The following is a 10,789-nucleotide window of genomic DNA, read 5'->3' as shown; positions in this document are numbered from 1 at the left end:
ACATGGATGTTGATTTATTTTTCAGATCTCTAATGAACAAGCCAGAGGAATGAAATAGCACGAGGAAGAAACCTAGAGAAGAACAAGATTCAAAAGGAAAACCATGTTCCAGGTGAAACAGTGCTATCAGAGCATATTGTGAATAAGAGTCTTTGGATGAACACAAGATTACAGCAGCAGCTCTAAGATATATATCTATAATATCCAGGTGAGACTATCTACAAAAGTCATGAGCATAATTCAACAAAAGTGCCTGAACGTGTGCGCATTGTCCAGGGATAGATACCAGATTTAACTGCAAGCCTGATCAGGATAAAGTGTACATTCTGCAGACCACCCACTAGACAGTCATATTACATGTCCACAGTATTATGTATGAACATTTCATACACATTGTTTTTTTGGGGGGATTTTTTTTTGGCTTAAACAGAACCTTGCTGATGTCTTTAATTATAATTATGGAGATTTTAAAAAATGTGCCATGAGGCTAAGAACCTGTTTGGAGTTTGCATGATGAAGTCACACATGTAGAATAGAATTTTCTGGTTTGTTGAGACCGAAATTAAATTTCAATCTTGGCACACAGTAGGTGTTGGCCGAGACACGACTGCTCATTAATCTGAGAACACCACCCTCAAAGTGAAGCATGATAGTGGTTGCACCAGAATGCTTGTAGAACCAGCAAATGTATTCCTTTTTATTTACTTAACCGTTGTTTCACACACACGTGATCTTTCATTTGTTGTGTAAATCATATGGTAAACATCCCAAAATTCAGAATGTCATGATATAAAATGTGGAAAGGTATTTGATTATATTCAATAGTTTTAGAATAAGGATGAGAAACAAACACAGACATGAATAAAAATCATTTAAGATTGTTAAAGTGTTTAAGATACATTTAATAATTATTCTTCCATGTTTTTAGCCAACATATTTAACTAATTTTATGCAATTTTTTTTGCACTTTATGTATCGCTATAGTTATCAACATTTCATATTCACATAATAATAAACAAAGTTTGAACATTTTCACTCAGAATGATGACAGAGATTGAGAGGATATCATTAACAATGTCTTGCCATGCCATGTGGATTGATGTAAATCATTTGACTGCTTTTTTTCATAACCTGGTACTCCTCCCTCTCTCTCACTCTCTGATCTCTTGATTAAGCCCTCTGTCCCATTTCAAAAAAAACAAACAAAACAAACAAAAAAAAAAAAGCATGAATCTTTAATAATAATTTAACACTGCAGAAAAAAGCACAAATAATAAATAAAGCTTTTTTTGAAGCTGATAGTGTGGTCACTTTTCTGTGAGTGACAGCTGTATTATCCTTTCCAGCTCCTCCTCTTCTTCTCTTCTTTTCCTGTTGCAGAACAAATCACTGGTCAGTATAAACACTCGAGCAGTTTGACCTGTCATTTCTACAGTCACTCCTTCCTCACCTGTCCAGCTCCTCCTGCTCTCTGCATGAAAGCTCCATTGCCAGACGCAGCTGCTCATCAAAGCTTGTTGCCACTGCAAATGCCCCGGTTACCCGTGGATCAGCCAATGAGTTGTAGGAAGGTGGGGAGTTGAGGGCAGTCTCAGGTGAGGAACCTGGTGGAGACTGAGCAGGAGCTTCCCCACTTTCTCCTCCAGCCAATGAAAGAGACAGGGACTCCTGGATTGCACTGTCCGAGAAACACAGGTATTGTTACACCTACAGACAGTAGAATAAGTCACTGGAGAATGAAATATAGCCAAATTCAATCTAGAGATGCTTTTGATGCAATACACACACACACCGCTCGAGCTGGGAGTCCTCCTCATAAAGCGGAGGCTGAGAAGACATTGGACGAGTGTTAGTCAAAGCCTCCCATATTGTTACCTGAGGAAAAAAAACACATGTTCATCATCCAAAAGGACAAAGACTCTAAGCTACTGCCAAGGCTACACCAGAGCAATAGAACGGCCCAGTCAAAGCCCTCAAACAGCCTCCATCTAATCTGATGGAGATGGACATAACATCATCCACACACAAAAGCATGGTGGTGGGAGCATCATGTTTTAGTGATGCTTTTCAAAAGCAGGGGCTACGAATTTGGCCAGGTTTGAGGGCAAACAGATGATCAGATGATACACGTGGATTTTTTTTGTTTGCTTTTTCATCATTTCAGATTCAGTTTGAAGCTGAACTCAAATCAAATAAGAAGTGCATCAAAAATTTTTGAGTAATAGCAAGAAGAGCAGATTTTTGTTAGCATGTGATGTGTTGTTAACATAGATGTTTTTGATAATTTAATCATAACAAGTTGATGGTTAAGGAGGACGACGTGGCAGCTGAAAGTAAATCAATAGTCGACATCATATTTTCAGAAACACTTTAAAGTATGTGGTTATATATAAAAAAAAATATATGGTTGAATACGAGTGTGTCTGAGAAAAAAAATCTGACGTGTTGACGCAAACAGAAAAAAGGGTTCTTCATGGGTTCAAAAGAAAAGCCTTTGCTGCCCACATTATTCAATTATTATTGCTCACATTATACTCACTTTTATTATGACATCGGTATACATTTGAAGAAAAGGCTTTCAGATGTATTGCCCTCAGGCTTGTGTACTACAGCTGAGTTGTGGAGTGTAACTCACACCATGAATCTACATACCTTTGTTTACATGCTACCGATAAATCAGCCTAAAGGGTTAAAGGACAATGAGACAGAGACTAGTGGTTACCTGATCACTTTCTGTCCCTGCATCCAGCAAACTCTGCTGAATAGCAAACTGCAGCAGGTTATCATCCTCATCTCTCAGCGGCTCGTTGCGTCCCGGGCCGAGCATTGTGTAATCTGCCGGAGGCTCGAACACAGATGGATCCACCTCACAGTGCAATGGGTGAGGGCTCTGACCTGAATGCACAGTCATACCATAGAAAAACCAATCGTAGTCTCAAAAATATACACAATAATAAAGGCTTCTTCTTCTTCATCCAACTAGACAAGACTTATCAAAATATACAGTGAACAACATTCAATAACTACTGTAAATATTTACTTAAATCATGATAACAGTTAAAGTGGGGACTGATAGCGCTTCTCCACTGAACAGCATGGCAACAGATCCAAATCCAGACTGTATACTGGCCAAATGCAAGGTCATCTCATTTTTATGGGACTACAGTAGTAAGCATGGGAAACAGTGAGTTTGATTTAATGCAATGTAATAAAATGCACTGCAAACATTTCATTTATTTACATTTAAAATACTTTAGTAAACATACTGTTGAACAATTAACAACCGCACCCAAGCGTGCCAATACTTTTGCAGTGCAAACCATACCAAAAAAAAAAGAAAAAAAAGCCCATGGGGGCATCTGGATCCTAACCGTCTTTCTACACTATGTGTGAGTGCACTAGGGTGGGGCAGTTTGACTTCACATCCGATACAGAGTGCAAAAAAAGAATGAACAGGAAAGCATTTGTAAATTCGTCCTAACTAGAATCTGGTACATTTTACTTGGAACAAGGGGAAGAAAGATGAAGCTAAATACTAAGAAGTTTTGGTGTGCGAGGAGCAGTACAGAAGTCACATACTAAATGAGACACCAGGGGTATTAGTTATAAATATGCATTTAATTTCTCTTAGGGTTTATTTAGGATTATTTAAGCCATTTAAATTTACTTAGGATACAAGGGAACCCAGAGGAAACCCAGGTGTGGTGCATGAGGAGAACATTCACGGGAACTCAACACAGAATGTAACATGGGCTAATAAAAAAAAAAGACGCTGATGGCTTTGGAGCTGTGAGGCAGCAACGCAACCAGGAAGCCATATAATATATCAAATCTATGAACGTTAAAGTGCTGTTTAAAACTGATATTACTCAGCAAGAAAAATACTGAGTTTTTAAATGGGTGAGAATCTGGCACAGAAATTACACTCGCTTGAGTCAGAGACATTAATCAGGACTTCTTGGTGACTATTTGATTAATCGGTGGTCTGCATTATTTTTAGTTCATTCGTGGTTCACATGGTATTTGGCCAAGAAAGGTGACTAAATTTAGCAAGCCTAGAATGGCTCATGTGACGGTGGAAATAGAGTTAATACTGAGGGTTATGTTGAAAAAAATAATAATGCTACTAGGCTCAGGAATCAGGGCTGCTTGAGACACTATTAACTATAAACCTGTAAATCATGTGTTAATATTTTACTCCAGCCTCCAAGGGGTTGAGTTTAATCTCCCAATGTACTGCTTTTGACTTGGTGGCTATTGGTAAAATTGGTGAACGTTGATATAGAGTGTAGAGTGGTTCGGACGATGATCGTAAATGGTTCGTACCTGCATCAGTGGCTCCTTGTGGCGAGTGCACAGTAACGGAGCTGACTGGCTCATCGCAGCCACACAGGTTACTGAAGGTCACCCGTGCATTCAGTACATGGAAGAGAGGGATCTCTGGGTGACATAAAGAGTGAGACAAATTTAGCTGAATTTAGAATTTAGCAAATTTAGTCTAGGAAGCTGGAATAACCTGGAATAACCTTGTTTATTCATGTACCAATCACTGCATATGTAATTTATCATGATATCAAACATTAACTCAGCATTACTACTGGGCATTATTCATATCATTTGCACTTTTTCCTCACATTAAGATCATCAAATTTCTGAATCTAGTGTCAGTAGATCACACCACAGCAGATGAAAGGAGTTTTTGTGTTACTGTCTCTCACCTATCTTCACAGGGAAGCCAGGGGGCAGACGCAGGGCGATAAAGTCTCGCAGTTTAGCAAAGTGAGCATTAGAAATAGCCATGAGATCAATAATTGGTGTCACCTGCTCTGCCAGAGAAAGAGGGTGGGCTTCACTTAACCACAACGTGGCCTTAAACCTGAAAGAAAGAACATAAAGAGGCTAAAAATGCACTGAGTGTTAGATAGTAGAGAAAACTGAGTGCCTGCTGGTTTTCAGTACCTCTGAACCTTGCTGGTGAGCTCGATGGGTCTGCCGATGTCCCTGCCGTTCAGATTAAACTCGGGGTCGAAGTATTCCTCGGCTGTGATGTCTGTCGGGTTATGAGGACTGGCACACTGAGATACCTGGCTCTGGAAAAAAACAAGCGTTTGGTGCAGTTAATCCATAAGATCTATAAACAACTTCCATTGTAAATAAATTATATATGGGGAAAAAGTGTAGATGTTTTTGATAAGTGAAGCATGAAAATGCAAAATGAATATGCATGAAAACTCTTGGATAACTGAGCACCAATGTGAATAAGGGCCTCATGCCAGTCATTGCATAGACAAGCAAAGAAAAACAGCAAAAATCAAGTAACATCCAGCAAAGACAGATAATTCCAAAACAACCTAATGACAAATGCTATATTGAATACTTGGGTGTCCTATTATTATATATCATTATATACTGTTGTGGATAACGTCATCTTTTCTAATGTAGTGCAACAAACCGTACTTTTCCACTCGTGGTATTAACGTAATTATTCTCGACTAATACACGTTTTTGTCCTGTATAGAGACTGAGAGAATATTGGGAGATTGAGTTACCACACACTACACACTAAAAGCAATGATATGTTAGCTAATTGCAGAGGTCAAAACTGCAAGCAACTCATACATTAATATTCCTAACGCTCATCTCTAATGCACTTTCAGCCATACTACAGAGCCTCAACGATTTCTGCAGTGCCATTTTTCCTTAAGATGAATGCACTCTACACCCGAGCTCCCAAACCACAGCAATGCGTCAGTGAAGAAAGTAGGATTTCCCCCAGAGGATGTATAAAAAAAAAACTGTTTAACAAATATATCTGTAAAGCTTTTATGAGAAACAAGTTTTCTAGGTGACCAACACACACTCTCCATATCTGTAAATACATGGTTTCTTTTTCAGCAAAATGAACTGGATAAAGAGGAATATGAAGCATGTACACAACAGCATCTTCCTTACCCCGTTGTTCGACACATGCTGCTCTGCAATTCCAAGGAAAGACTGAAGAGGAGTTCGGGATCCTGGAGACCGAGAAGAGACATAGAAAGATTCAGCTATTTATATAGTGGTAAGTGGTGGTGAATATTTTACTTCTTGTGTGTATGTGCATATATATTATTCTGTATGTGTATATGGGGGTTTGTCTCTGTGTGTGTATGTGTATGTGTATGTGTGTGTGTGTGTGTGTGTGTGTGTGTGTGTGTACACCTTTGCATCTGGACTTGTCCTGATCAGAGAGGTGTTCTGTTCGAGAGCGTGTCACCAGCTCCACGTTACTGGCACTATACACCTTCATTAAAACACACACACACACACACACACACACACACACACACACACACACACACACACACACACACACACACACACACACTTGGACAAAAGCACTAGAACTAATGACTAGTATTTGTTTTTGTTTTAGTAACTTGTTTTTATGCAATATATATATATATATATATATATATATATATATATATATATATATATATATATATATATATATAATAGTAAAAGGAATTTATCAGCCTTTTATAAATAATGGTAAATTTATATGTTGTAATATGGAATAATATTTATTCGAGCATCATGCATCATGCGTAAGGTTTTAACATTAAGGTAAACTGCTGTATTATTGAGACAACTAGTCTTAAAGAAATCTCTTCATTCTAGATTATTTGGAAAAGCAATTTAAGAAAAACCATGTTGTGTGTCTAATTAACAGCAGCATATAAATCAGTCTCACCTTTGCCTCATATCCGCTGACCACCTCGGTTTTTTCTGAGCGCCAGCCCCAAATTCCAGACTTGTTCCTGAAAACATCACAAGTCTCACATCAGACTTTAGTTTAAAGAGAAATGCATTACTAAATAAAATTCTGAAAGACCATTCTGATCCAAAGGTGTTGATTAATTTATTTTTTAACAGTAGCTCTGACAATAGTGTAATTTATATCACAGGTTAATATGAATGAGCTCTTTATTATATGCTATAGAAAGCTGTGCATTTTCGAGAGAGAGGAAAAAATTCTGTGGAAGGAATGACCGTTCTTATAGTGTTTAGTGCAATTCTTATAGTGTTTTGTGGATGTTTCACAATGTTTAATGTAGCTGTAGGAGGATAAAACGTATGAAAAAAAAAGAAAAAATTATCATTGGTAAATTTATGTGGTAGACTGGGTATAAAAAACGGGATTATTGGAACATCTGTACCTCTCAAAAGCGATGTTGCGTGTGTTAAGGTGTGTGGAGACGATCGGGGAGGTGAGCCTCTGGGCTGTGTTCTCTTGTGATGGCAGCATGGCAGCAAGGAGGGACGGGGCATCACGTGGAGACAGAGACAGCGGTTCTGTATACACAACCTGCTTCTCATGGTCCACCTCCATCACCATAGCCCCACCGTCTAGATCTCACACACACACAAACACAGACACCATGATATGTATTTTTTACATTCAGTTTTTACCTTTAAAAAAATTAAATAAACAAACAAACAAACAAACAAACAAATAAATAGTCATTTTTTGTTTACTGTTTACACTTAGCAGTTAAGAGACTTGTGGAAATGTCAAACTGAAGAAACTTGCTACTTGCACATAATTTTGCACTTGATACAACACAGCTCATTAAAATTCAATAGAAATGTAAATCAAGCGAGTATTTTTTGTGTATATGGAACATGGAAATAAAAATAGGCTCTATTTAAATGTTTTTGGCATCAGAAATGTGTAACATGTAACTGTGTTTGCTGTCATTGCATTATTATTATTTCTGGTCATTTCATGTTTCATAAAAAAACAAAAAACAAAAAAAAAACAATAAAGCTTCCGGGCATTAAGACCTAATGAATGAGTTTAAGCAACTATACTAATACTGGCCCTTCAGTTGTGACCAACTTCTGTGACCAACTTCTGTGACCAACTTCTGTGACCAACTTACCTCCACCCTTAAAGATGTAGCTGCGGCGGCCCTTAAGCCACGTCATGTGCTCAAAACCCAGTAATGTGGTGTCCACTCGCAAACATGAGCCACTCTTCCACACACGGTACACGTCGCTCGGACACACTTTCGAAACCAAAGGCACTGTGACAGAAAGCAGAAGAAAATCTTTCGTCAGAGGAGCTGTCCAGAGCTTGGGGTGCTGAAACGGTTAACATCAACAACCCAAGGCCAAGAGAAATACAGAGGCCCATTGTGTGTGCTATGTATCTGTGTAATCATCACTGCTGTGGAGAGTCAAGTGCTGGTACAGGACTTACCCCAGCTCGTAAACTCCCACTTCATCTCCACGTAGAAATCCCGAGCCTGCGATATGCAACAAATAAAATGATGATGGCATCCAGTGATGAGCCTCGATCTGAGAATCTGAGTGAATTTTACCTGTCTCAGTTTGCTGAGAAGCTCAGGAATACCAGCTAGTCTCTCTGTAGCTCGTCTGAAATCCCTGTACTGGAGGACCAACTGCACCAGCTCCGGGTCTCCTGTACTTACTGCTTCCTGTAACACTACACATGACATGAAAGCAAACTTTGCAATTTCCGTACCACAAATGGTATCCTTTGGGAGATTATGTGCTGTTATACAAAAACAATCAATGACAAGGTTGTGTGATGCAGCCTGATGGCTTTAAAGATAGTCCAAAACCAATAATGTCCACATTAATGGCAGAGCTGTCATTCTTGAAATAAGCTTTGCAACACTAGATCTGCCCCTATTCTTAGCATGAAGCAAGACATTCTCCTTAATCAACCTTGTCCTTCCTAAATCATTCCAAATCTTAGTGTCCACTCGCCACCTTGTTAGCGAGTCGAGTGTGTCTCACCTGTCCATCCTCGTGCACTGCAGTGTGTAGGATCTGCATTGTGCCTCAGCAGTACACGCATGGACTCCACATGGCCGAGGCACACTGCCAATTCAAGCGGTGTACGTCCACGTGGATCTACACACTCCATGTCCTGCTAAATATAACCACACACATTTGGGTGAAAAAATGGAGAAATATCCTGTCATCCAAGAGTGCCTGTAGGAATTTTGTCCAGTTGAATCCCTCCACCTTCTTTCCCCTTAATGGCACACTTGTACCAATTCTGGAGGATTGGTTGACAGAAATACACTATATGGCCAACAGTTTGCAAACACCTAACCATCACACCTATGTGTGGGCCTTTCCCAATCTGTTGCCACAAATTTGCATGCAATGGAGATGAAACGAGAAATGAGTTGATCCATTTTTAGCGAAACCCAACCTGAAACACAATGCACATTACTCACCTCTGCATTGATTTACCTGTTTTTTCTTCAGCTCTTTGTCGAGTTCCAAGTACCGATTGTTCCAGACCAGATAATGCAAAGGAAACACCTCCTGAGCCATTTTTAGTTCAATCCAATGAAACCGGTATCAAGTCCAATTTTTTCCTCCTATTCGCCTGTGCAGTGGAATGTGTCTGAAAAATGGTTTGCAGCATTAAAAGCTGTTGGCAACCTTACAAATAAATCCCTCTTCCTTCCTCAGGATCTGATTGAAACGCCAAACTCCATCAGTACCATTCATTCTACTGGAAATCCAGTCGATACTGCTTCCTGTCCTCCATGAATACTAAATAATACATATATTCAGTGTTATATTTAGGTTTATCAGGGATATTTAGAACTTACAACTTAGCTAGATATCCGGTTAGGTCAAATTCGAGATATAAATAAACATCAGTCATGAAAACAAGCGTGTTTTATACTAATTAGCTGTTTATAGTAACATTTGACAGTCAAAGAACCGTTAGCTAGCCGTTACCGTTAACTAGCCGTTACCGTTAGCAGCTAGCTAGCAGTTAGCTACTTCTAAACGCGTTAAATTTCCACCGTGTTACTGGTCAAATTGTGTTTAAAAAATCTATATTTACTGTTTAGCTTTCGCAAGCTAGTTAGAATCAGCACGGACAGCCAGCTAACTCGGCTAATGTTGTTAAAATACATTCGCGTTTGTATATAAAAAAAATTTAATTCGAATTAAAAAACTCAACCTATTGATTCGAGTCGCTCTGCTGTAAATTTGGGGCAAAATGGTAAAAAGAAAATAAGGAATAAAAAACAAAAACAAGCAAGTAGCGGCCTAGTTTCCGTCAGCATCCAGGTGAAGCAGGACAGATGTGTGTTTTCCCCTCGGAGCTCACAGGAGCATCCTGCCGTCCAGCCGAGACGCAGCACCGGGCGCAGCCTCCGGACTGCATCCCCGAGTCAAGACGCGCTGAATGAAGAGAACATGGAGCTTTACACACACGCGCGCGCGCGCGCGCACTCGCTCGCTCGCTCACTCACTCTCTCACACACACCGAAAATAAACTACTTATTTAATTATTGATCACACGTCGCGTTCACTTCATGCGTGTTGATTCGCATCAATGCTGCACCTCTTACTGTTCATTCATACTGCAGTGTAAAATGGCAGGATAAATGTCTCTAGTATTTACACTCATATTCACATCAATCTCTAATACCTATTGTACACACACAAATTTTATATATATATATATATATATATATATATATATATATATATATATATATATATATATATATATATTTAAAGACTGTACATAAAACCGTACATTTTAATTCAGTTTTACTTTGCATACACCAAGGTCACTTTTTGAACAGACTGCATCCTTTGCTGTAAGAATAATCTCCATTCTTCAGGGAAGACTTTTCCCGGGTGTCCACAAACTTTTGGCCAGATCATGTAGCAGCTATAAACAGCCATTCCCTCACCGGTCACACAAATAAAAAACATTATACTGCTGTATAGT

The 10,789-nt window shown here is 39.0% G+C and overlaps 1 protein-coding gene across 12 annotated transcripts; it reads right to left on the bottom strand.

Annotated features, from left to right (window-relative positions):
- Positions 1-881: 881 nt before the first annotated feature.
- ankrd13d (ankyrin repeat domain 13 family, member D) lies at positions 882-10,322 on the bottom strand. 12 transcript variants are annotated; one of them, XM_027154604.2, is made up of 18 exons: positions 10,007-10,318; positions 9,534-9,585; positions 9,277-9,433; positions 8,812-8,947; positions 8,370-8,494; positions 8,249-8,294; positions 7,929-8,072; positions 7,203-7,398; positions 6,737-6,803; positions 6,202-6,283; positions 5,953-6,014; positions 4,960-5,090; positions 4,719-4,876; positions 4,327-4,440; positions 2,723-2,895; positions 1,787-1,875; positions 1,451-1,678; positions 882-1,371 (listed from the first exon to the last, which is right to left on the bottom strand). In XM_027154604.2, the coding sequence occupies exons 3-18, from the start codon at positions 9,358-9,360 to the stop codon at positions 1,308-1,310; spliced, it is 1,899 nt and encodes a 632-aa protein (XP_027010405.1). In that variant the 5' UTR covers positions 9,361-9,433; positions 9,534-9,585; positions 10,007-10,318; the 3' UTR covers positions 882-1,307. The 12 variants fall into 12 exon arrangements, 11 of the variants coding, with proteins under 11 accessions (XP_027010405.1, XP_027010409.1, XP_027010408.1 ...); XR_003441731.2 differs by lacking the exon at positions 9,534-9,585 and having other exon boundaries at positions 1,451-1,707; positions 1,793-1,875; XM_027154608.2 differs by lacking the exon at positions 9,534-9,585 and having other exon boundaries at positions 7,203-7,392; positions 8,812-8,944; positions 10,007-10,322.
- Positions 10,323-10,789: the final 467 nt, after the last annotated feature.

Source organism: Tachysurus fulvidraco, chromosome 17 (assembly GCF_022655615.1).
Source record: "Tachysurus fulvidraco isolate hzauxx_2018 chromosome 17, HZAU_PFXX_2.0, whole genome shotgun sequence".
Taxonomy (NCBI): Eukaryota; Metazoa; Chordata; class Actinopteri; order Siluriformes; family Bagridae; genus Tachysurus; species Tachysurus fulvidraco.
The sequence above is the reverse complement of the archived record's forward strand: the minus strand, read 5'-3'. Positions and strand labels throughout refer to the sequence as shown.